Source organism: Triturus cristatus, chromosome 4_1 (genome assembly GCF_964204655.1).
Source record: "Triturus cristatus chromosome 4_1, aTriCri1.1, whole genome shotgun sequence".
Lineage (NCBI taxonomy): Eukaryota > Metazoa > Chordata > Amphibia > Caudata > Salamandridae > Triturus > Triturus cristatus.
Window position 1 is genome coordinate 897,085,049 of NC_140585.1, and position 27,628 is coordinate 897,112,676.

Genomic DNA, 27,628 nt, shown 5'->3' on the forward strand with positions numbered 1-27,628 from the left:
GATGCCTAGTGGATCACGAATGGCATCTCCATCCAGAGGTGGTGCAAGGTCTCTGTCAGCAGTGGGTAGTACCTTGGTTAGATCTGTTCGCCTCCACCGAGAACACCCAGTGCGCGCTGGAGTTTTCAAGGCAGCTCTCATTTGGAGATGCTTTAGTGCGAGTGGAGCTCAGACCCCATTCTGCCCATACTACTCCTGTCCAGAGTTTTCAAGATGATTGGGATTGACCTGGCCCAAATCATCCTTGTGGCTCAGGACTGGGACTCTTAGAGTTTGGTATCCCAAGCTGCTGAGCATGACTATTGGTCCTCAAATTAGGCTGTCTCTACGAGAGGATCTTATATTGCAGCAGCAGGGGAGGGTTCTCCACCCAAACCTGTCAATGCTTCGCCGCCTTAGGTGGGGATTGACCTGCGACAGGTGATGGCTTTCGACCATCTGCTGTACGTCTGCAATGTTAACTTGGCAGCCAGGCATCCCTCCACCAAGACGTACACCTGCTGATGACATGGTATACAGTAAAGCAAGTTGACCCTCTTTCTGCTCCCCTTTCTCAAGTCCTTCTATTTATTCTTTTTCTTTCCCGGCATGTCTCTGCTTTGGGAATTTTAAAGGGTTATCTTTCTGCCATCTCAGCCTTTCTGCGGTTGCCAGTTCAGCCATCCCTGTTCATATTCCCTTTTAGTGAATACGTTTTTGGACGGTCTCCATCATATGTTTCCACAGTCACCCTTTATCATGCCACAGTGGGACCTAAATCTCGTACTCCCATTTCTTATGTGCGCTCCTTTTGAGCCACTGCTCAACTGTCCTCTTCTTAGGCTCTTTACAATCAAGACAGCCTTCCTAGTGTTGATAACATTGCCTGGAGGGTCAGTGAACTCCAGGTTTTATCTAAGCACCCCTACTTTTCCTCCTTCCCAGACAAGCTAGTTCGTCGCACTAGAGCTTTCAGTCTGCCGAAAGTTGTCACTCCCTTTTATGTAGGTCAGTCTATCATCCTGCCTACCTTTTATGCTCTGCCTCATTCCTCTACCGAAGAGGGGCGACTCCATGGACTGGACTCAAAAAGAGCATTGTCGTTCTACCTTGAACGCACAAAAGAGTTCCGGGTGGACGATCAAAACTACATGGGGTGTTTCGGAGCCAAGAAGGTTAAGGTTGTGCAGAAATGGACCATCACCTGATGTATCATGCTATGCATTAAAATCTGCTAGGCATTGACCTAGAAGCAGTCCCCTGAGGGTTCGCATGCAATTTCCACCCGATTCATGACTGCGACCACTGCGTTAGCACACAGAGTTCTGGTCCTGGACATCTGCCAGGCAGCAACGTGAGCTTCTCTGCACACGTTCACAAGGCACTGCTGCCTGGACAGCCTGGTCCATTCGGATGGACACTCTGCTCATTTGGGCCTGCAGTACTTTTTAGTGGGAAGCGGTGTCACAGACCCACCTCGGGGTAGGTATTGCTTGGGTATTTATTCTGAGGTAAGGAATCTGTGGCTAGAAGTCTCTATCAGATGAATAAGTTATTTTCCGTTTAGTAACGCAATATTTGGTAGGGAGACCATCTAGCCGCAGATTCCTTTCTGATCCACTCATAGTACCCGCTTTGGGGGACAAGGCTGTTTCCCTTTGAGGGCCATAGTTGTCCACACAAATGGTCTGTGTTCTTTGTGGCTCTGCGCTCCTGGCGATGAACGTCACGAAAAACTGACAGCGCGCTGGGGTGGGGCCTGTGTAAGCAAACATGTCACTTCCTATGCATACGATGCCATGCGGAGTGGAACAACGCCACCTACTGGCGTGCAGGGGTACTGCCTACAAAAATTTCCAGTTCCAGTCTGACATTTGGGAATAACTCTATTCTAGTGTAAGAAATCTCCGGCTAGATAGTCTGTATCAACTAAGGCGTTACCGAAGGCAAGTAACTTGTTCTACACTATTCTTGTGTGGCACAAGTATGGCATGTGTGCCCTTTTCTTCGTCTTGGCCTTGCGAGGTGCATGGACTTGCAATGTTGACATTGCAAATCATAAATACATTTGCAAGTTGCATTGTCTTATAATGCATTGCAGTTAGGAAATATCTCAAAAGTCTGACACTTAGCTAAGCACTGGATTTGCAGACTTAAAATCGTTAGCTTGATCCTCTTATACATAGCAAGTACATAAAAGACTCATAAAATGAATTTTGTTGTATGATTTGTCAGGTCAATATCTACCAATGTGAGTACCACAAAACTCAATTAACTGTGGGCCCCTCGCAGCTCTTATGTGATGTGTGTAAAGTTCGTAGATATGTAGTTTCCTTTTATTCCTCTTTTTTGCACTCTGAATTAAGTATGGTTTAATCCTCTGCGTTATGCTCACGTTTGTCCAACCTCCACACTGTACATACACCCCTTACCTATGGCTTTTTTCACAGGCTTCCGCCAAGACGTTTGGATAACACCAAAATAGAAATAAATGTTTTCATGAACCTCTCTGCCCTCAGAAACCAATATACAGGGATGCATTAAAGGCCCCTTGCCTGCCTTCCCCCCCTCTGCTTTTCAAATTGATTACCACAATAGAAAAGGAACCTACATTATGGAAGGCAATATAGACAAATCATCAGCCTCCATCCATTTATCTAACCTGTCAAATTATCCCAAACGTTCTCCAGGGAGTGTGCAAGAATAGGTTAACCAGGAGCCAAGATTAATAGCAGCGCATGCTGAAAGGAATGAGTTAAATCCTTCGAGCCGATATCAGCACTTTTCCTGTTTATTCAACCTCTTATAAGACCGGGCCGTAGGTCCCGCCCTGGGAGTTCACTGCCCTCCTTGCCCTAGTTGTTAAAATGCAGCCATTAGGGTCACCACTCTTCTCCTAAATTTTTAATGTTGCTTCACACTCTGATATCACGACAGGGAGTTTAATGTTCTATTGCACGTAAGAAATAAATGATTTGCTTTCTCTGATAATCGTGGCGCCCGCTCTAAGCTTCCTTTTCTTTTGCTCTAGAAAGTGGGATGCCTTTTTTTATGGTGATGCGAGTCCTGTTTTTATGTAGGATTAATGCCTTTTTTGCTACCTTGGTAACCTAACTGCCGAAGTTATACTCTGTTGCTATTGCGTCCACGTTGTTATTAAAAGTCCCGCTTTTACCTTACTACCTTGAAAACTGATTCCCTAGATGAATGGCATGCCATCTGCATTGACCTGTTGGCAGAACGTCTTTACTTTCAAGCACAGACACGTGCCCAATGCTTTTAAAGGTCTGTGTTAACTTAGGATCTTCACGCTTCTCTTGCAATAGGCAGGTGAGTCCCTCTAGTTCATTGCTGAAGGTGTAGCCTATCTGTGTTCTTTTCATATTATCAAAAACTTGATAACTTGCCTATCATAGAAAATTGAATGGCTTCCCTATTAGTCCAGGATGCCATATGCCCTTTATTACCACAGGGAGTTCGATGATGTTCCTATTTTCCTGGGAGGGTATGAGAGGGGGGGGGGGGTTGATTGGCATCCTTTAGTGCACATTCTGCTGCTGTTCTTTGGACTTGTGTTGGATTGCAAAGCTTTGACCATGGCTCTACTCAGCCTTGCTGCTCAGGCCTGTGTCTGTTTCCAGGGCGATCCTGTTGGTTTTCCCTCAGTTTGGGAGGACTAGGACGGCAATCATGCAAGCCCAGTGAGGGATTTTTTTCAGTGGCATGAAACCCAGAGCTGGGTTCTGAAGTAATTGGACCATCAAAAGTGCACCTCCTTTTCCAGAAAGGAGTGGGCTTTGTGCGCCCTCTCTACCCGACCTGTGCAGGTTGACTATGGTGACAGCGTAATTACAGTTATAGTTTTTTGCGAGGTGCGTGGATATGTCCATGTGCATTGTGGAGTCCAATGGAGGGTTTTTTTTTGTGCTTTTCAAATTGATTGCTGTCTTTTGCTTGCATGTATTTTTGCTGATCCTGGTAGACTGGACATTTGCATTCTTTCAACTCCGCTTGTATGAAGAGAAGAAATGCAGGTGTTGCTTTGGATGGGAGAGGTTTCTGAATTTTCTTTTTAGTGACTGCATGCCACTTCCAGAGTCTTAACAGCCCCGCGGGCTCTTCTGCCCAAATCGGCTTTCTTTTTTGTTCTAACCCTCTGTCAGACTGATGGGCGGTTCTTCAAACCAGTCCAGAATGAGCTACAATTGACTAACCCCTGCATGCCATGATCGCTCAGTGTTCATATAGCCTCTGGTGATTGAAGGAGCCCTTCTAGATTCAGGCTGCACATCATAAGCTTGGTCAGAACTGACACCAAGCACTGGCTTTCTTGCCCAGTACAAGTATCCACGATCTCTCTGCATCCAAGCAGGTCAGGGTAGCTAAGGACTGTGATCCGGGAATGGGGCCTTGCTGGTTATTATTCTAGGCTAGGACGAAGTCTTGGCCCAAGACCTGTGAAAAGGCCGGCTGTGGCCATCCTGTGAGGACAGTAACCTGCTTTTCTATGACATGTGAATTAGCATTGTGGTGGTCTGGGGCCAGAACCAGCTGCAGCTCTTAAGAAGCTAGCTGTGTGTCAAGTGAGGAGATAGTGGACTTGTCCTTTCCCCAGTCATTGGAAAATGGGACGTTGTTCTAGCTCCCCTAGAAGAAACTTTGTTAGTCAGGCTTGGGTGGTCTCTTGTTAATTTTGTACACAGGTTTTTGGGTCTTGAACAGTTTTGTATTGAAATCCTCAAAACTACCAGCACTAGTAATCAAAACTAAAACACAATTCCCTTAGAACTATATCAAATAAAAAGCCGTGTTTTTGTGTTCTGCTGAAAGACCAAAAGTTGTTGCCCCACTGATCCTTTTGCAAGGATTGTTGCTGCCTCTGTTAAGAAGTTGGGGGTTTGTGCTTCGAGAAGATCGTCCATTTAATAGGATTGGCTATAGGGTCTGTAGGATAAATTGCTTTGCATCGCTAAACGTGCAAGCTCTATAATAACGTTTGTGGTCTGGAAGGAGCTAGAGACTTTTGGTTAAGTTTACTGATCCTTATTTGTTTTATTTCCCCTTATGTGTACAAAAGTAATTTCCCTATAAATCAAGGCACTGATTGACAATGAATTAAGTGGTATTAAGTATGTATCACTAGTATGAGTGTTTAACCTACATCACCTCTTTAAGCATTGGACTGTTTTGCCTCGTTAATCTGAAAGGGTTCGATGCTGATGGAGAGTATCATGGCCCAGGGCTCAAGTAGCAAATTACTCCAAATGTCACAACTTTAGCCCAGTAACCTCTGACTGTCCTGAGTCCCCAGGTAAAAGCTTCTCACCACTTGTCTATTCTTCTCTATTATCCTTTGTTATGGACCATTTCCTTTACTAGCGTCTACTTGTTTTGCTGTTAATATCGACTACCACCCTGTGTTAGTTTCACAGTTAACTTGCTTAACTTTTCTATTGTCTTTTAATTCCACATGTTGCCTAAAAGTGTAGTGCCTTTTAGTAGCTTGAGAATTAAGGTGCCTTTTTAGAGCATATGTAGGGGGGGACTTGAAAGCAGATTACAATTAATGAAAATAATATTAGGGAAAAAGAGCTCCAAGTGAAGTGTGTGCACCCTTAACACATAACCATGAGGATGTCTGCAGAAGAGTTTCCTTCAAGCAGGGGACATTTCTGAATATTAACCTGAAACTACAATGGTGGTGGGAGAGGGGAGGGGCTTAATGCAGTCTTCATCCGCTGAGTTTATTCGCAGCCCTTTTTGAATCTCAAAGTGGAACGGAGTATAAATACAAGTACCAGTGATATCGTAACAGCCCTGAGGGTGAAAAGTAGAACTTCTTAAATAAAAGGTGTTAAAGACCCAATTAAAGAGACCCTGCAGGAGAAATTGTCACCTTGTATGTCTGGTCTGTCGTGCGTATTGTAAGATTAGAGATCAGTTGTGTGTAGTTGGAAGGACACTAGGTCAACGCAGAAAAGCGCTAAAGAAAATGATGGTCAAGCGTTTAAAAATAAAGCACTCATCTTAGTTTAATACTAAACAGACTGCTATCACTTGATTGGTCTAGGAGGCTGGAGATGCTGAGAAACTGTTCCAGCTGGCCATGAATAAGTAGCCATAATAAAATTTTGGTTGCCGGACAATATTTAGTTCTCCTAAATGTCAAAGTTAATGCTCGCAAGTGATTTGAAAATTATTGGGTGCCTACAGCTTGTTTTGCAGCCGCCACCTGGCTCCTTCCTCCATCTTTAATTTTCTTGTGGCAGAGGTCAAGTTGACCTTCATTGCTTCCAAGTTGCTATAAAGTGAAGCAAACCTGCAATCTGCTTGAAAGTGGTTATTTTGATTCCCTCTTTAGAGTGCTTTTGAATGTTTTTGCAAGCTACAATCGAGTTACCAGCTTCCTATAACCACTATATTTATATCTCTTAAATGAGCGGTCTTACCAGACTCACATGTGATGGAGGTTCCCAGCTCTAGAGATTAAACATGATATGAATGGAGTTTTCATCTGAAGACTGAGAAGGCAGCTAGTTTATCAGGGTAAGGGGTTGGAATGCGGAATAAGGTTACCACTTAGGATTGGTTCTATTTAGAAAGCAGATGCCACTGACAAGCTGTTTACCTTGAACTGAAGCTGCGCTTTGTTGCTTTAATAAGAGAAGGAAGTTATTGTATTCAGCAGAAATGAGCCTCTTTCATGCCACATGGCCTCCTCTATTGCATTCCCACGGTGAGCTGGACAATACACTTTCTCGAAACTGCTGAATGCACAGTGGAGATGTTAAGCATTTATGCGAAGGTTTTTGTGTATCCAGCTCATTCATATTGCACGACGCAGCGCTGGTAAACTTTGCTGCTCAAGCCTACACAGATGTAATGTGCTGACAGCCAGCCTGGCGTGTTTGCAGCTATACATGTGTTTATTTCCAAATGAACTAGTTTAGTGATAAATAGTTGAGATCCGTGCTACAGAGTTAGGAGTTTATGAAATTCAAAACGGTGTGCTTCTGTTCTCGTTCGTGCGAGATAACTCGTCCTCGCTGGAGCAATCCAGTGTGTGTGTGGGGGGGGGGGGTGGCATGGGGCTCTGAGAGTGCCACCACAGGCAGTTTACGGTGCATCATTCCTTTTCTACGGATTCTGAACCGGTGACAATCTGATGCACAAGAACTCTTTCTTTAATATACTTAGATGAGGTTGTCTGACATTGTGGGTGGGCAACCAAAGTTTTTGTCCCAGCGAGCCTTTTCCATTTGATGGATACCCAAGTATTTCTAGTCTGCTTTGATAGACCCACTCTCATTCCGGTCGGATGCACTCTTCGCAGTAGGAGTGCCATCCACCCACCTACCGTCACCTTCAGATGCTTTATCAATAGAAGCCAAATGTGTGTTTTGTTTCCCAGAGCCGGACAGGTTATAGATGTCCTGTGCATGGGCACAGCAAGCCTGCCCTGCTCACGTTGATGCTACTGTGTGTTTTCCCAGCTGGTCAGGATTCCTTCAGGGCGCTGCTGTGATGGGGATGGTTGAGGGTGTTCTGCTTGTAGCAGATTGAGGGGAAGCGTCTGGCTGATCCTTTTTGTTTATGTGGATTTTTTGGTACTATCTATCAAACTGTAGGCCCTGGAAATCAAGCCACAGTAACTGAGTAAATTGCATGGTCACCGGCCTTTATTTGAGAGTTCTTTATTTGGGCTTTCTGTAGATATGTTGGGTATGAATGGTTGGTTGTCATCTACATTATCATTTGTTGATATGGAGATGCTCCAATCAGAGCGGGCTCGACGAGGCCACTGGAGTGAACAGTGTTATTTGGAGGATGAATGGCCGGTGCAAACTACTCTCCCTCCCTTTAGAGGGCAGTGCAACACGACTTGGAGGTCTGATAACTGTAGTCTCCTAGCAACGGGACGCTGGCATGATGGTTTTTGTTGGCATGGCCTGGCTGTTAGTGTGGACAGGGGCCAAGGGTGTTTGCGATGTGTTTGGGTGAATATGCCTGATCTCCAGAGGGTGCGAGGCTTTGGCACCGCCCAGACCAGAAAGGCCACCAGGAATGGAGTTGTACACAAAAGCAGTATCTGTGTAACAGCTTCAAAACTAGTAACTTATTGGTTTACTGTTTTCTGTCACAACCTTGGACCTCACAGCACTACAAACATACGGTTGTGTGACAGAATGGCGAGTCGCTAAACCACGCATGTCTTTACCATGCATGCCTTTACAACACCAAATTTCGTTGTAAAGGTAGGATTGGTAAAGGTATATGCGTGGTAAAGATCACAACCCAGCCCTCACACCCTCAACCCAACCCCCGGCCCTGCAATCTGTGTCCCAGCACTAATAACTACTCCGACCCCCTACCCTGAGCCCAAAAACCTGGCCCACAGCCCAACAAACTACCCTGAACCTAGGCCCTCCCTGAAACTGGCCCGAGCCCTGAAAACTGCCCCTTTCCTCCAGTCTGTCGTAAGTGCTGGTGTTCAGAATTAAGTGCCATGCCAAGCACTGGGTGTATGCATTTTATTTAACATGAAGTTACCTTTAGGTGAAAGGCCAAGAAAATATTAAAACAATATTTTGTTCTTTTTATCTGAGCCTGACCTAGCCCCTACACTCGCTACCTCACCGCTATTGCACCAATGAGAATATATCTAATTTTTCTCATGCACTTTGAAAGCTGAACAGCAGTAAGCCCAAGATTAATACAGATGAGTAGCTGGCCTATCTTGAATTACCAGTGGATCTTCTTGTAAGGCACGATGGTCCCTCTGCACTTCAGATAAGTGGCTAGGACTGTTAAGTGGCACTGCATCTTGGAGTAGACAGGTAGTGGTTCTGGACAGGTTGCAGTTCTTTTCCAAGGTAATTAATGATCCCTACACCTTGCAATATTCTAGCTGTCTTAGTAAGATCATGATCGGGGCCACTGGAATTAATTGATTCTGCAGTTGCAGCATTTTCTGTAAATTATGGATTTGCTGCATTTGCGACATAATTAATCTTTAGCTGCATAATTTCCGGATTTTTACTTTAAAGAGAGAGTCTCTGACTCAAACCGATCCAAAGTTATTTACGATGTAGCACCACGGGTTGCACAGTGGAAGGCCCTTCACAAAGGTTGATACAAGTGCAGAGGGGTAAGAAATCCTGATAATTGGCCCAGCTTGCTATGAGGGTATATTGGTGATCCTTGGAAATGGGGAACTGCTCTCCTATTGTAATCGAAATTGTATATAGCTGACCATGGCAGGTTAACTAGAATTTTTTATACTATTTTTAATAATCCATCAAATTAAATTTGTATTTAATGCATTATGAACATCTGTTTAACCATGATCCCATGGTCAAGGATGATTCACAGAGAGTCAGAATCAAAGCATAAATGGTCGTACTAACAAGAGTCGCTTGAGATAGGATTTTCCTAGGACCGGAACCCTGACTGTAGACTCAACGTGCCCAACAAGGCTAACTGGCGATAATTCTACTTATAGCAGCCGCAAACGCGGACACTGCTTCAATGACTCATTACTTTCACCATTTACGCCTTGAAAAAGCCCCAGGCTTGCATGCTGTAGGGGTAGAAACCTGTGCTGGCTGTGTTACCAGCAATAAGTCGAACACGGATGATTGACTGTTAATCATCCTTGACCATGGGATTGTGGTTAAATACATGGATTGTCATACAATACAAATCTAATTTGATTTATTATTGAAAATTATATAAAAAAATGATAGTGAACCGTCCTTGGTCAACTATATACACCTTCACAAAGGTTCACTAGTCACATTTAGGTTGGTTACTGATGTATTTCTGTATTAAACTGGGACTGTTTAGTCCAGACTGTTTTACTATGTATAATATGACAAAATAAATAAGTAATACTATAACAAAATGTGCTGTATTCACACTGCATAATTTGCAATTTGCCTTTTCTTGCTACATAATTTGCTCAACCCTGCTGCATAATTTGCTTCTCCCCTGTTGCATAATTTCAGTGGCCATGATCATGATGTAGGAAATTGAGCTTTGTATTACTTTGGTGTCTGTGGTCACTTACATTTTGAGTTGCCATCGCGTGGTGCTGGGATTTAGGATTACTGCAAAATGGATAACTTGCAGATTGAAGAAAATAGGGAGCTTCAGCTTTTTGGGGATTGCTCCCCGTAGCCACAATCTTATGGTGTAGGAGGAGCTCTGCGTATGCTACGAGAAAGACCGTATAAAACAAGCTCCTCTTTTGCTCTGGTGTTCCATCTGATGTAATGTGCCAGCCTCCCTTAGAGATTAAAATTGAGGATTGCTTGGCGTATTCTTTGGGATCCTTGATACTCTGGTTGAAGATCATACAATCTAATCTCTCTAGTCTAGGAAGATCCAACCTCGTCACCAACCATCCATCAGTAAAGAGGATAAGCTATGGATCAATGACAACTTTCTGTTGAGTTGTGCCAGGGATAGAGATCTGGCACTGTCCGTTTTGGATTCCTTTAGAAGCTACGCAATGATCCAAACGTCCCTTGGGATTGAACCATGTTTAGAATGGGTTAATCACCCTTGGGAGAGAAGCTTCATGCTAGATTCTGTCTGGGCTCTGTCAGATTGAAACTGTTTCCCTCTTGGTCAGTATAAAATCACTACCATCAGTCTTTGCCCCTGTGACAAATCATCTGATCAAACTTGGTTGCACTTTATTTTCTTCTGCAGATTTTATAAAGACTGGTCTAAGGATCTGCTTAACCCAGCGATCCAAAAAGTGCAGATTAAAATCTGCAGAGGTGCACTAATTTATTTGTAGTCCCTAATTGCGCTGGAAATATGCTCTGGAGCCGGCCTGTTTTTTAAAATCGATTGATAAACTTCACAAGTCTATGCTGTTTTAAATCTATTTTAAGTAGTAACTACCATTTTATATACCATTCAATCCGAATCCTGTTTTATCTGGGAAGTGTGGTTTTAATTATTGTTTTGTACATGGCGACTTGCTTTTACACGTGCTAAGCTTTTGATTGTACTTCTATGTGCTTTTATGATCATTTTTGGCTGAAATAAAGATAATTGGTTGAGTGGCCTCCATTGTTTGTAGGCACAAGTCACGCCACCTGGGGGCCCTGGGTTATCACCCTACCCTTGACCCTTAATAAGCTAATAAGTACACATTTATATGCAAATCGGTCCAATTGTTTTTGTACACACAATACAAAACAGACCAGTGCGTAACTTGTCTTGTAGTATGGCCCTAACCTACTTTTAAAGGCCCCGCCCTAGACTGTACAGCGCCCCTATTACACTTCTCCTACTTGTGCCATGACACACCTTTAAATAGGTGTGCCCTGTGCAAGCAGTGAAAGTGTGCCCTAATACAGTGAACATGCTGCACCAAGGGCAGCCATCTAGTCATGCTGCCCTGGGGGCAGCACATTCAAGTGAAATGCATAGTGGCTGCTACAGAGCCACTACGTGTTTCACTGCGCAGTCGGCAACCTGCGATCACTTTGCAGGCGGTGCAGTGAGTGACAGCACCTGCCAGCAAGGGAATATCTGGGGGATCTATAGGACCTGTTCCCCCCCCCCCCCCTTCCGCCTCCAGAGGGCACTGACAGTGAGCGCACTACCAGTGCACCACCTTTTTTGTGGCTCACATTCAGTACGCCTCCTGACAGCTTCTTTGCCTTTGCACCCACGTCCATCATACGGCACAGACGCAGAGGTAAAGAGATTCCCTCATATGTATTCCTCCCCCCTCCTCCCCCCCCCCACCCAATACAACACACAAACACCCTTTCAACAGGGCACTTCTTGTAAAATGGCCCCAGGTGTCCCGGATTTGTCAATTTGCTGTATGCCTGGGTTCTCAGAGGGCAGACGGAACACAGGTGGCAAGGTATTTCTACTTCCGTGCTTGTGCAATGTCCCAATTTTTGTTTTTAAAAATCTGCTCACCCTGCCCCAGGATGCCGACATTTGAACTGGGGAACCAGGTTCGAGGCTCGGCGTCCGCTCATCACCCTGTGATCTCCCTGTGCTTACTAAAAACGAACCTGTCCAATGTACCTGGTGCTCATGTAAAGCGCGCCACTACCTTTGGGTCGAGTTTGCGCTATATAAAACTGCAAAAAAACAGAAAACCTTTCTAGTGAGGGTGAATTAAAATCTCCTTTTTCACACTGACCTGCAGCCGCCTGTCAGACTACAGGTTCTGTGAGAGTTCTCGGCGGCTGGCTGCTTCTATGCCTCAGGCATTGTCCGTGTCATTAAAAGCAGTACGACGGGATCCGAGGGGGCTCCCTGACTGGCATCTGATTCGAGAAAGCCTTCAGCCTGCCTGTCGGGGTACTGTGCTCGGAGGAGGCTGAACCTTCGGTCCTCCGTGTTTATTTGCATGTGCCCTCCGTTAGTTACGGAACATCCAGTCCGAAATCGCGCGCTGTGTTCTCAAATGCCTTGCCCCCCCCCCCCCTCCCCCTCCCTGCCAAGGTGTCCATCCGCTTTCTGAGGCAGCCTCGTGCGTCTCGAGCTACCAGTGCAGACCTAGGCCCATCTGGGGGTCGGTGGCACGTATCCTCCGGTGAGCGAGAGATGGGCATCACGCTTGTACAAGATCTCCTTATGGCGAGAACGATGCGCACAAGCTGATTCGCTCTGTTCTCTGCAGTACTGAGATGTAAACAATCCCTGATGACAAATACAAAAAAAAAATCATTTTTCATCGAGGGGCGAGAATGAGCTGACTTACAAGACTCCAGGTGTGCTTCATTTAGATAATTTAAACACAGCGTAACACGGGCTCCTGCATCCCCTGCGTTAGGGGTATTAGTGGGGGGGGGGGGGGGGGGGGGTAATCCTTCAGCGGTCCTCTTGACACTTGCCCGATTGGAGCAGTTCCCCGTCTCTAACCAGGACCGATGCTGACATGAAAGCCACTGTAGGCTGCAACCGTACGGTGCCACCTCAAGAGTGCCCGTTTGCAGCAGTGTGTCTCGTTTGAGGAGAAAATGGGTGACTATATGACCACAATATCGTTTCCCCTACGACTCTGACAAGTGTCGCACCGGAGCTAGACCTATCACTTTTAATGACCAGAACAGGATCTATTGCAAAAAAACCCTTGGAGGAGGAGAGCCCCTGACCCTCCAGCCCCCAGTGGGCGCATATGCATGCACTCCGCAGTTGCACACTAACACCTAAACCCGGAAATCAGCAGCGATTCATTCAGAGGGAACTATCGTGGAAAGTATTGCACGTTAAGAAAGTGAACATCATTTCGCACACTCCATGTCCTTATTTCAGGTATTGTGGGATTTTAGCATGATATTGATATACAAGCAGTGCTTTAAATGGGGAAAAATATGTGCAGGTACTTATGAAATTGAGCTCGGGCATGGTTAGTGGGCGGGGCTGGAGGCGGAGCGAAACCTAGTGATAGACATTTCTATCGAGTATTCATTTTGCCCTTACATTTCCGTTGATAGTAGTTTCAAACTTGCCATATCTGCAGATTAACATCTGGATATGTTAATAGAGGGTGGTGTGAAGACCTGGGAATAGGCCCTAAATCATAACAGAAGGAGATTTTAAATGAAAGCAAACCAACAGCACTAATGAGGCTAAAATTCAGTGTGCCTCAGAACAAGACACTTTTGAATAGCAGCATTATTAATGAGTTCTACACCAGTTGTTGCAGGACATATCAAAGCATGTGAGTAATGTATCAATATAAACAAAACTTGTTAACTCATTACACAAAATGAAGGCCAAACGCAATGTTAATCTTTTCTTATTTTGCAATATTTGCAGCTTCTTACTATCATACTGTTCTTACTTGGTTGCATTTGGCACAATATGCATATATTCTAGAGTGCTCGCGCACATCACACAGAAACAAGCGGACATACACATACAAAAGCACTCCACACATTTCTTTGAATCTCTCTCTCTCCACGTGGGATTCTCCCTACGTTTCCTCACAGCAAGGACAGTGTGACTCTGACAGGCCCTGCTCCATCAAACACATCAGGACGGTGACATTTTCAACACCCGGGCATCCCCTGCATAACACAAATTAGCTGCTGCTGAATGGTTCAGCAGTGACTCGGGTAAGAGCTAGGAAGGTACTTTGAATGTCAGAATACCCTATAGATCTGCTTCGCTCTGATCCCCTCGAGCGCATCAGTGACCTTACCTTTCATGAGTACCGGTACTCTCCTTTGCTTTGGAAAAGTGTCGGTACCCAGAGGGCTAAAAATAAGAAGTGCCAGTACTCAGTACCCGTGAGTACCGGCAAATTTAAAGCACTGTATACAAGATATAAAGATATAAATGTTTCAGAAGAAACCATATTCACATTCAACTGATAATGCTGACCGTGGCATTCGCTGTCCATTAGATTTGTGTATCCTGGAATCACAGGAAGACAGTACAAATACAAACTCCAATTCATTACTATTGCTGGCTTTCGTCTTGCTTTTTGTAACAAAAAATGGCGCACCTCTTTTATTCTGCACATCCGAGCTCTTTTAAAAACTTCTTCTGATGCTCAATACCAGTTTACTTTGTTAGCACCCTAGTGCCTCTGGAAGCGACATCTCACCTGGTGGGTGGTATAAGAGTTCATTGGTGGTCAGTCGCACTGGGTGCTGCTGGACATATCACTTTTAAATAGGAAGCAACCACTCCTTTTATTTTGTATTTATTTATTTGAAAAGTTTTATATAGCACGAACTAGACCCATGCGGGTATCAGAGCGCTTTACAAGACGAGGAGACAATGACATATAAAACATTAAGCATGGTAAAGGTGCATGCAGTGTAACAGAATCAAATAGAAAATCGAAGGAGAGAGTTGAGCATCTAAACCAGGAATTTGTTCATTAATAGGAGTTTGACTTTCTTCTTGAAGGAGGTACTGGAGGGAGACCGTCTTATATTAGGGGAGAGAGAGTTCCAAATTCCGGGAGCAATGCCTGAGAATGAGGTTATAGGCTTTTTTCTTTTTGTAACCTTTAGCAGGAGGGTGGAAGCACTTCTGGTGCTCTCATTAAATATAATCGTAAAATATACGTTTTGTGAATGTATTAGCGCAGAGATAAAAGTTCCAGTTTGTTTGGAAGTCCCATCCTGCTGGTTTCTCAACTTCTTTTTACTCCCTGAAGGTTCCCTTGTATCATGGGTCTTCAAACTGGGGATCCTCAAGAATTCTCAGGGTGGGTGCCAGGCACAGGCCAAAAGAAGGATTATGCTTATATTACGCTGATGCTTTGTTTTGAGCAGGGGAAAAAATGAGTGGCAGTAAGCCGCTCTGCAACGGCCATCTTTAACATCTTTTGTCATATATATCCTGGCTGGGAGAAATTATCAAAAGGGAAGGGATACCAAATATTTTTCACAGCCCCTCCACCCCCATATTCTAATAATCACACTGCGGATACTTTTACACATTAGAAAAGGCCTGCCTGACCAGAATAGTATGTTTGGCAATCATTAATTTGTCTACGTTTTTTAAAAGATAACAGAACTTCACTGCAGTGTTTAAATAAGTCTAGACATATTTAAACATTGCCAATTTAATAGAACCATTGTGAAAAATTCTGAATGGGGCCAATTCATTTATTTTCCGGGGTGGGGGCAGCATTAACCCGTTCCGTTGGCCGACGCGAGCACTACCTTTCAGGTGCTGCGCACGACCGTGTGCCGACGCAGCCCCGCCCACCATTCAGAATGCCCGCACCGCGGCGGAATTTCCTCCGCGGTAAACAGGTTAAAGTCTGAAGACCACTGTCTTTTATGTTGCAAGTTTGAGTGCCCCTAATCTAAAGACCATTTGTGCCCCAACACTAGAGCTCTGTTATAGAGCTCCTAACTAGTCTTTGGAAAAGGGCCACAAAAATGCCCCCTCTTTTGCGTTTGTCTGTAAATGCTATTTAAATTACGGTACACTACTCCCTTTGAGACTTGTATAGAAACAGGGTCGGTGTATCAACATGGGTTTGTACGCAATGACATTTCATAACTGGCATATGCAGTGCTGCTGGAACCATTTTCAAATTGGGGGGTGCTGCTTTTAATGTTCGATTACTGAAGTCCTAAGGATTGTGAAAAATCCATGCACTTCACAAAGAACAAGTGCACCAAATGTATTCAACAGAAAAGTGGTGATGTATGTAACTGGTAGTACATTTTACAGCACACTGTCGCAAATATATTAAAGCAAGATGTGGTAGCGCACTACCATTTATAGACAGCACATTCTCACTGAAATGGGCACTAAATTGGCATGCAAATAGTTATACTGGTAAAACTAAGGAGAACACACGATAATCTGTGGAAATCATCTTTAAGCAAATATTTCCTTTTTGCATCTCCAAGTTTATTGATTTGTTTTGTTGCTATTAAATTGTTATGTGTACCACACTTCAGAATTTAGAAAAATGTGCTTCATGTGTGCTTTCTTCACGACTAATATAATTCTAAATATTTGTACGGTTCACCTAGAGTTATTAAAATCTCATTGCGTGCTATGAAAAAAACATTCTGCCACCTTTCCTTTCCCACTCCCTGTACCCATTAATACCATTGTGATTGGTGGCTGACAGCCAGTTACAATAGCAGTGTCATGGTCTTTCTATGACTCGTATGAAAGTTGGAAATTTTGTAGTGGCTCATGGACATCTGTGGAAACTGCTGGCTGTTTCTGCTTTTTTTCTTTTTTATTAAATATATAATTTTCTTTGGTACACTTTAAGCAGAAGTAGATCCTGGTAAACAGCATATCAGTCCTGTGATGAGCTCTCCTTACCACACGTTTTAAAAAAAAGTCAGTTTTAGGAATAAACTAATTTCATATTTAGCTTATCCCCACGTGACGAGTGCACACACTTTCAGAATGAACACATTGGCGGAGTTTGAATACCATGGATTTTAATGAAAAAATGCAAGTGAGACCAAGAGCCATTTGTTTGAAACGAGTCAAGAGGTTGGCGATTTCAATTTCTTTTATATGATTGTGAACAACTTGATTTAATGAGCCTTTCTCAGGTCCTTGCTGTTTCCCACCCCTTTTTTCTTCACTCCCCCCCCCCCCCCCCCCCCCCCCTTCTCTTTTCCCTCCTATCTTGGAGGCACTTTTGTCATTAAACATTCCTTCCAAACGCTTTGCTTCCAGCCACCACTGGGGTGCTCTGGGATTAGATTGTGTAATTTGATTACAGTGCAGCCCTTGGCGGCCTTTGATTGTGTTGCTTTTCATTCGATATTCTGTCTTCTGCTACGGTGAAGAATTGTGTGTTGTGCGAGAGAACGTGGGTGGGCAGACCACAGCTCTGGGGTCAACACTAAGTGTTCAGTATCCACTCCATGTCATAAAACGTATGCTGCCTTTTGGAAGGGATCAAAAAGAGGGACTCCAGTTGTAGACTAGGTTCTGATCCTAAATCCAAGCAGCCCTAGTAACGAAGAAGCATTTTTCAGACGACATTAAGCTGAATTTATAAAATGTGGACACTATCTGAAAATGCAGCTTGCCCAGATAATGCTTTGTCTAATTCTGTTTTTACAGAATTTGGGCAGGGCGCTCCTTGCCATTAGGCTACCGCACTCCCCTCCCTACTCTGTATTGTTGAACCTTTTTAGTTAGCCATTGGTTTTCTTCTGCTCACTACTGTACTTGTGAGACTCCAGATGACTGGCCATAACCCAGGTCAAACCCCAGGTTTGAGGAATATGAATGTGTGATGTTTACACTTACCGGAAGCTGAGCCACCAATGTTTGCCGTGCTTGGAGGCTAACAGTCTGATGCACTAATTTTTTATTTAGACCATGTAACATTTGATTACATTTGCCGACGATTGATTTGCCTTTGTGCAGATTCTTAGGTTTTGCAGAGTGGAAACAGGAGGTGGGTTGAACTTTGTAAGTTTTTTTTCTCTGGTCACATTTAATTGAATATCATCTTCTACACTTTATATATAGAAAGCAATTCTTTTTTTCCCTCAAAGCACTGGCAAAGCCAATAGGGCAGGCTTAAATTTGAAAAACATCATTTGTGCATGCAGCACATGTAAACTGCATTGGTGATTGTGTTTACATGCATTGGCATACTCGAGCCATACCTATAGGCTTTGACAATGCTTGTTCACATAGGTGTTTCGTTTTTAGGGATCACTTCCTTCAGGAAAGACCCATCTTAATTGGTTTCATACAAATCACCTGTTCTGGACATGCTCACTTGTTTGGGGTGGGTTTTATGCAGATTAGAACAAGAGACATGACTAAACCATCAAATAGTACTGAGACCTCCTCAGTTAGACTTCAACCACCACCTTCCCACTGCCACTAGAAGTCTAGGCTGGATTTGGTTGCCATTTTTTGTGATGTTTCTAGACAGTTCTTCCACTCTGGTAAGGAAGCATTGTGACTCTGCTTGAAGCACTGATGTGCTCATATCTGCCATATTGTTTTTTCAGTGATCTTTGAGTCGCCCTGCTGCCTTGATTTAGCTGAAGTCTATGGCAACCCAAGAATGGGCTTCATTTTTACAACCATTTCCGTGCTCGGAGCACGAGGCATCCATAATCTACTTTTAATCCTTTTGTGTTTCACCTGAAATTAATCAATACCCGGATTGGTTGTCTCTGGCAGTGTATCATGTTGAAATAACGTGAATCATTCAGCATGTTAGATCGTATATCAAACTCCTGAGAGTAAAGATGTGGCAATATCCTATGGTCCCTCTGGATTCATGATCTGTGGTTGCCCATCAACGCTCCCTCCACATCAGAGTTCTCAAGTTGAAATCTTTCTAGCTGGCTTAAAGTTGCATCTTCCATGCATGCGGAAGAGGGTTTAGTGTTTAAGGACCAGAAAGCGCCACTGCAAGTTCTTATATCAACAAGCGGGGCTGATGGTTCTACTAAGCTATGAATTTTCCATTGGAATTGCAACTTCCCCCAAGGGTGCTTAACTGTACATCACTCCTGTTGGCAGTGCCTAACACCCTTAAAGTCTTGGCGACTGCTGTATACCTTGTGAACCAGTTTTGCACTCTAGAGTTATCACTGCTGTTCTGGATGTGGGGCACTCCAACAGTAGATGTCTGTTTGTAGAATGATTGTGAAAGGCCCATGCACGACACCAAGGCATCTTATTTTTGATCATTTGATGGTTAGATTGCTGTTCAAAATTTTTAACACAACTCATTGCCTAGGTGATGCACATATTGAGCTCTGGATTGCCACATTTTCCTTGTGCTTTTCCGGCTACCCAGCCGTTCCTCGTGCTATAACATTTCATGGGGTAGTAAAAACCCGGTTTACTGCCTCGGTTAGGGTGGTCCGAATCTGTGTTTTTTCTCTCGGAAATGTTGTGTAGTTTTTCATTCTAGTCCTCAGTTGTGGAGCTTGAGTACTTGGTCTTCAATGACCTGCTCCCTGGGCAGCAGATTCTGATTCTACCTCACTAGTTTCACTATTTTCCTTATGAAGGCAGTTTGAGGATAAACGAGGATAAATGAGGGAGTTGTCACAGGTGACCTTTGTGTGGGGGCTGCTGACCTGAACCGTGTGACCGTGTGCTAACCTGTATCACTTGTTTGTGCTATGCACTTCACTGTTTTTCCATGGGGGGGCGGGAAGGGGGTCAGCTGCCCCTGTTGAGTCATCTATGGAACTTGAGGGGTGTTCTAGCATTCCAAGCAAGCTCATTCATTCTACTCATCAGTGCAAAGCTCTGTGGTATTTTATAGGTCATATTCGCTCCTGCTCACCAATATCCATGACACTTAAACCATTATTGATGACCTACTTTCTGTGGCCCTTTAGAATTCATTGCCTCCGCGGCTTCGAACTGCTTCACAGTTAGGTAGTTACAGCTGAACCTGTATGATGGAATTCTCCTCTTACATGCACTTTCTGAACGCTGAGAATCCTAGAAGTGATCATTTGTGTCCCGTCTGTAACCATCTCCTGTCATTTTTTAAAATTATTTTTTGGAGTTAAGCTGTGCATTTGGTGTGTGGAGGTCAGGCCATGCCTTGAGGTTCTACATGTATCCACACACCCTGGCAACTGACTTGATTCCTCTGGATAGCAAGGCTCGGAGGGTCCTAGGCTGTCTCGGTGCTCTGGGCAGGAGAGTGGAAGCGGGCACTAGATTCAGAGTGGATTCCTGGAGTCGTGGTTGACTATCAGAGTACAGACGTGTGGCTCGAAGGATGCATTCCAGTCCAGCAGAGCGCACACAGTGATCGTGGAAGCCCATCCTCGGTTTCTCGTGTTGGCGGCCTGGCGTCGGTGGGGATTGAAGCAAAACCATTGACAGACATGGCTGTAGTTTAAAACCGTTCCTCAGAGCCCAAGCAACGGCTTTGACGTTCCGTATCCTTTACCACAAAAGAAATTAAAAAGTGATGGGCGACCCTGCTCTACTGACACGATCCTGGGGACAAACGAAGATATTTTGACACTGAACGACATTAGTTTAACTCCTCCTGACATGGTTTCATCGTTCTGAGCGGGAATGAAATGTAAACCGTAGGAGAGTGGATTTGAAAAACACAGGACGCCAGGAGAAGTATTTGGCGATTGAATTGACCGTTCCTCCTCATTCCATTTTGAACCCTTAGCACCAGGACATTTTCATTCCTCTTTTAAAAAACGTGATAAAATGTAGAAAAACCATATGTATGGGGTGAAAGCAGGGTGTTTTTTTTTTTTACCTCAGTGGGCAGTTGACCAGAATTGGTCTAGTTTGGCAATCTAGCTGGTGTTTTTACCTCGTGTGCTTTGGGTCGGGCCTGTTAATTGCAGCCTCCTAACAAGTCGGTTTCTTTAGCTTTAGGCTGTGCAATTCGTTTGAATGCTATAGCCCCTGTGGAGAGTGTAGTTGATAACTCTTCTTTTTTAGCTTGTGTATTGCATGCTCACAACCTGTAGCATTGCAACGCTGGTGTGAGTTAGAGCAAATCCTCGAGGCACGTTGCGGGAAAGGGGGGGGGAGGGGGGGGGGGGTCTGATCATGTGACAGACAACGTGAACATCAATTAAAAAGACAGTGAAAGAGTGTTGTACGTGGTTAGTGGTACAATTGTGGCTTGGAGTGCCTGTATGGAATTGTTACATTTTTCACATGACGATTATCTAAGCGCATTGTTCGGTCCTTTTCTTTGGGGGTAGCAGAGGGGTTTTAAAAGAGCAGATTGGTGGACTATAGTCCCCTTCACCTCCTGCCAGAGATGTGCCATGTGAAATAAACCCAAGGCTGTTGAATATTTACTCACACCACCTAAGTTAATTGCCACACCCAGGGCAGAATCATTGTGGGGCAAGAATTTGTAATGTGTGGTGTGCCGTAACTTTATTGACTTGACTTTTAAATGTTAGTTCTTCTGTACTGAATGCCATATCCTCAGTCTGCTGCTTGGCAATGGCCAAGTATAACACCGGCTGGTTATGGTCTCCATCAATACCGTTGAGCTTACTCCTAGAATTTCAGATTGGACAGCAGTTGGGGTGGGGAGGGTGTAGGGTCTGTACAGCCCTAGAGGCTGCTGTCCAGCTGTCTGCATGTTCGTGTTTTGTTAACCCCTTCCCTGCTCATGACGGAACCGTTCCGTCATGAGCCACGGTTGTCGTGTGCTCATGACGGAACGGTTCCGTCATGACAATCCTGCCGGCGGCCGCTCCGCCTGCGCGGCGCTGTTTCCCCGCCTGTGCGGGGCGACAACGCAAATGGGCGGAGTCATGACGGAACCGTTCCGTCATGAGCACAGCTCAACTGTGGCTCATGACGGAGCGGCTCCGTCATGAGCACAGGCCCGCCGCGCTGCCCCCCTGCCCCCCCCAGCGCTGCAGCGGAATGTCCGCAGCAGCGAAGGGGTTAAGGCAGCATTTCTGGCCAGTGCCGTGCATAGCATAGTGTATGATTTTTCTAGGTTTGCAGTTTGCAAGTTCTGTGCTCTGCTTTGTTGCAAAATATATATTCAACCTAGTTAAGACGCTAGATAAACACACCCACACGTGAGTTCCATGGATACTCCCAGTTTCACGTTATCCAGACCAGGTACATGAACTGTCATTTTATGGTTTTGACTTTACTTTGGTGCCTGTTGACGAGTGCCTTTTGGGCACCGCTGATGGAGCACCATTTAGCTCTGATTCTGCGCTCTGCTCCTCTGTACATTTGAAAAGCAATAATACAAGATCTTCTCTCCTTTCTTGCTCCTCAGGCATCGAGTGTCCCAGAGGGGCCCGAAACATTCCCAGTGGGCCCCAGGAGGGTGAGCCCTTCAGCGAAGAAGCCATGCTGTTTACTAAGGAGCTGGTGCTGCAGCGAGAGGTAGGACCGCCTTACATTCCACTCTGTCTGTTAATTGCAGTGTGGACACTGATTTTTATTGTAGCAAATTATGTGGTTGTGAGGAATGTTAGGATTAGCGGTCAGAAATGTGTAGGTTCCTTTATTTGTTCTTATTTTCCGAAAATAATCAATTTAATGCACCCTGTGGTTATGCACACAATACCGTTTTTTTCCTTACATCTGTACTTAACGTAGCCTCTACCTTTAATTTATAGACTTGCTAAAATATTTTCTGTTGCCCCAATCTTCTGGGCAAATTGGTATCCATAGAATGTGAATGCCTGTCTACTCAATACCTGTCCAGTACAGGATGCTGTGAGATCCATGGCTTGCCGTAAGCTAATGGCCCATCAAATGTGGGGTAATGAGTGTTGAATGAATAGTTGCCTGTGTCAGACTGTCTGTAATGACGGCCATGCACTGTTTTTACGGCAGTCCCAGGCCACATTTTATTCCACAGAACAACATGTTTAAACTGAGTAGTATGGATTGACTCAACATGAGATGGGAACAGTGTATTTCTTTATTAGCATTTTTTAACCTCATCTACATAATCCACAAAAAACTCGACCTAATGTATATTTGAAGATCACATCCATATCAGTGGCATTAAATAACCTAGTATCTGGTCTCGACACGGGACACATTTTACTACAGCCACATAATGGACTGCCTAGAATTTGATCAATATGAAAAATCCCTTGGTGTAGGTATATAAACGTTCTCTTGAAAGAAGTGAAAGACGATTGCAGCTTCTGGATTGAGAGAACATTTTTGGTAGATTGTGCTTTGTTGAGAGCATTGGTGTGCTTGAAGCATAGGTCTTCACCGAGTGATCAGTGTTCTGTCCAGGTTGTGAGGGTTGCCTGGGATGCACTGTTGGTGATTTATCCATAAGAGGTTGAACAAAAGTTCCACAACAGACCTCGCTTGTGGAAAAGTTCTCAAGTGCCATTGTAGAAGAGCCACAATTGGGGCTGCCAAGATTGGAGGCGATGCTGAGTATTTGTGCAGGTCAGCTGATGGAAACAAGTAAGTTATTAATTCCTCCCGTTCCAGCCTAGATCTTCATCAACCGAGTTACTTTAGTAAGGACTTTGGGTTGCCATAGCTTATAGTTTTTTTTGTTTCAGTGAGCCCTGCATTCTTGTACTTTCAAAGGTAATAAAAATGGGTTATATTGGCAACCATTTTTCAGACTGATAATGGCAAGCATCTTGAAGTGCAAGCACTTCTATCAGTAGCCTGCCATGCACTTGCTGCACCAATAGTAGCTACTCTTTAGTAGTACCGGTTGATAGAAATTCTTAATATTGTCAAACAGAATTTCAGGTAGTCCAAAAGGCATCCAGAGATTGCCGGTAAGCTCTGAGTGGTAGTGTTGGGGGCATGCTCAGTAACAATTCGCTTCAGTTCTGCATATAGTGCTACATTAGGTGAGTTTACTTTGCTTTCGCCATTCATCACTAATTCAGTGTGTTAATTCATAGTGATGTTGATGGTCTTCGTGCACTGTGGGATACGTGCACTGGCTTTCAGTGACCCCTGTGGTTGTGGAAGTGACGGCCTGCCTCCCACTGCCGAGGCTCATTGATCAGACTGTAGTGGCTTGAGTGAAGGATGAACTTGTCAGTCATTGCCTTCCTTGCACTGTGCTATGTAATTACATAAAACGTATTTCTCGGATCTACAGTGATTGTTTGAGTGACGTATTGCCCTGGGTCCCTGGTATGAAATCCCTAATATTTATGCTAAGATAGTGCCAAAAGTCAGATGATCACAGAAGCCAGGTAGCTTTGGTCTTCTCTGTTTTGCGCAGTGATGTTACTATGGCTATTCTCGTATTTGCTTTGAATATAACTCGAGAGTATCGGACTGTAATATTATCACTAGGCTGTACTCGTACATAACCCTACACTTTGCTGCGGGTTTGGAGATTTCTGTTTTTTGTAGATTTTTTGGGGTGGCGCTTCTGGTTTTTACATAAGCGGGCACCATTGCCTTTCCAGCCCTAAGTGTATGAGGTGCCATGCGGTGTCAATGAGGCCTCCATTTTCTTACTTTGACTACATTGTGAAGGTGTGGTCTCGCGCAGCAGGGATGACTGTGACTTAGTGAGTTAATAGTTGGTGCCGTGCTCCATCAAAATACACTGCTCTTTGGTGATTCAATCAAATCTTTGTTTTGAGTCCTTTACAGTTATAATAAAGTAATGTGTAATTGGCAGTCTTAATGATCTTAATAATCTTTGCATCAATACGTTCTTCTGCAAAAGAGTTAGAGTATTGTAGAATATAAGTATAATATGTTGATCAAACATTCAGTTTGTACTATGTTCAGGTTTTTGCTGGTAGAACACTAGTTCAAGCCCATAGTTCACAGGAAGTTAAATAGTGTGCCAGTGTGACCGATTTCCAGAGTGTTGTCTTATTAAGTGTCACGGTTTTAGACTGCCACATCCTACTGCCTATGCGTACACTGGATAGATTGTACTACTAAATACACATCCACGTTCTTAAGGAGAAATTCATTTTTGCTTAAGAACCAATTGCAGATTAGTAACCTCTGTACTCTAATATCTGAAAGAAACACGTTAGTTAGATTTCTCACCTTAGAATATCCCCAGGCGTCAGGCTGGATCCGGAAAGATTTTTGTAGTAATACCCCTTGCGCGTCGGTAGGCGTCGTCTGCGGCTTCGCGTCCGTCGTCTGCGTCGTGCGCCAGAATGACGTTGTCGGAGTACTTAGAGGCCGCCCTCGCGCGCTGACGTCAGTTCTTCTTTTTTCCGCGCCAGTAAGCACCGATCCGGGAAGAGCTTACCCCTAGTCATTTTTTGACTAACATTTTTGACTACTTTTGGTCTATCGACTCGACTCTGGTGCCGGTATGATGCCTGGTTTCAAGGCCTGTGACGCCTGTCATCGCCTGATGTCGGTGACGGATCACCATCGCCGGTGCCTTTATTGCCATGGGGCCGACCATGACGCGGAGTCGTGCCTCGATTGCCAGGCCTTGACGTCGAAAGCTAGGCGGGAGCGGTCCCGTAAGCTTCTCGAGCTTTGGCACTCGGCTCCGCGCCGCTCTCGGTCCAGGTCCAGGAGGAGGTCCAAGGACCGATCGCGGAGCCGCAGTCATCGTCATCGCTCGTCGGGGTCTTCGGGTAAGTCGAAGCACTCCAAGAAGTCCAAGAGACGACATCGCTCTTCGGACTCCCCTTGCCGGTCGCGCGACTTGGCTGAGGGTCAGGGTGGTCCCACCCCGCGGCTCCATCGGAGCCACGTCCGTCCCCATACCCGCCAGTCCCTGGGTCTGACGCGACTCCGGCGGAGGTCAGTGCCTCCCTCTCGGCCATGAGGGGCCTGGCTCCGCCGTCGACGCCTGTAGGCGCGCCTTCGGGCCCCGCAGGTTCGACTGGGCGACCTCACGTGCCGGCGGCTCCGGCGCAGTCGACGGCTCAGGCCCCGACGCTGCAGATCCCATAGGTATCCAGGCCTGGATCTCGGTCGGCGCCGGTCGACCTCACGACGCCTCCTCTGCCGGCGCCGACACCGGTTCCACCTCCGGCGCCGGCTCCGGATGACACCGTTCCCCGGTTTAGCCCCAGTCCGGACCCGACGCCGGCACGGCGCCATCCGGCGCCGCACCCGACGTCGATGGATGACCGTTTCATCTACCGTCCGGCTCCGATCGTTCCTCCTGTTTATCAGGAATCGGATGACGGGGGCGACTGGGAGGGGTCTGAGGACCCTATGGCCCTCCAGGGTCAACTTTCACAGGACTGGGCAGACGAACTGGGGGATGCCAGCGGTCTGGATACCTCCCCGGACGCTGGTTTCATCTCTCCTCCGACTGTGGCCTCGGAGGAGGGTGCAGCCTTTTCAGTGGTGCTGCGCAAGGCGGCCGAAGCTCTAGGGCTGGAGTTGCCTGCTGTGGCCGTGAGGACTAACGTCCTCACAGAGGTCCTTCAACCGACAGCAAGCTCCACTGAGCCTCTGCTGCAGTTTAATGAAGCCCTCATAGACGTTCTACATGGCTCTTGGTCCAAGCCCTCCACAGTTCCTCCTGTGGACCGGAACGTTGCACGGCGCCACCGCCCTGCTCCGGGCGACCCCAGTTTCCTCTCCCAACACCCCACCACCGAGAGTCTGGTTATCCAGGCCTCAACCTCCCAATCCTCCTTCCCGTCCGCTCCTCCGGATCGGGAATCCAAGAGGTTGGAACAGTTTGGCAACAAACTGTTCTGTCCCTGAGTTTAGGGCTGCGGTCTTTAAATACCGCTTGCCTTTTGGACCGTTATTCCCACTCTCTGTGGGATACGGTGGAGGACGTGCTGCCCTTGTGCCGGGTGGAGGCCCGGGCACGACTCGCTCAAGCACTTGCTGATGGTCGAGATGCAGCACGGCACACCATACGGTGTGGGCTTGACACCACGGACTCGCTGGGTCGGGCGATTTCCACCACGGTGGCGCTTCGGCGTCACGCCTGGCTGAGGTCCACGTCAATTTCGGGGGATGTCCAGAGTTCCCTCATGGACATGCCCTTTGATGGCAGTCGCCTTTTTGGTTAGAAGGCGGACAGTGCGCTGGCTCGGTTCAAGGACTCCCGGGCCACGGGCAAGTCCTTGGGTCTTTCGGCCCCGCGGCCGCAAACTTCCGCCTTTCGTCACTTTCGTGGCCAAGGAAGGGGCGCCTCCTCACGTCCGCCCAGCCACCGGCTGCAGAACGAACCTGCACGCAGACGTGGATTCCGCCGAGGCGGTACTGGAGGTCAACGTGCCGCTCAGTCCACATCCACCCCGGCAGCATCCGCCTCAAAGCCCTCCTAGTCGGAGCTTTCAGGCCCATTCAACGCAAGTGGGCGGCAGAGTTCGCCATCACCTGCTCCACTGGCACTCCATCACGTCGGACAGGTGGGTGCTGCAAATCGTCCGAAGGGGCTACTCCCTCCCCTTCGAGACGACCCCTCCAGCCATGCCACCGCTGAACCACCGTATGTCGGGGGATCATTTGCATCTTCTACGAGAGGAAGTTTGGGCCCTGTTGGCCAAAGAGGCCGTCGAGCGCGTTCCGAGCCCAGAAGTAGGTCGTGGTTATTCCCACTACTTTCTGGTTCCCAAGAAGGGCAAAGGGGGCCTACGCCCGATCTTGGACCTCAGGAGCGTGAACTCCTTCCTCCGGAAGGACCGGTTCAAGATGCTCACTTTAGCTCAGGTTCTGGCTGCCCTAGATCCTGGAGACTGGATGGTAGCGTTGGACTTGCAGGACGCTTATTTCCACATCCCCGTCCTGC

The 27,628-nt window shown here is 46.0% G+C and overlaps 1 protein-coding gene across 2 annotated transcripts in view; it reads left to right on the forward strand.

Moving 5' to 3' along the window:
- SND1 (staphylococcal nuclease and tudor domain containing 1) overlaps window positions 1-27,628 on the forward strand; it is a 2,043,911-nt gene that overhangs the window by 1,234,801 nt on the left and 781,482 nt on the right. For both annotated transcript variants that reach the window (XM_085653683.1, XM_085653684.1), the window contains exon 16: window positions 22,208-22,317. In XM_085653683.1, the coding sequence (XP_085509809.1) occupies window positions 22,208-22,317 (110 nt within the window). The remainder of the gene's footprint in view (window positions 1-22,207; window positions 22,318-27,628) is intronic.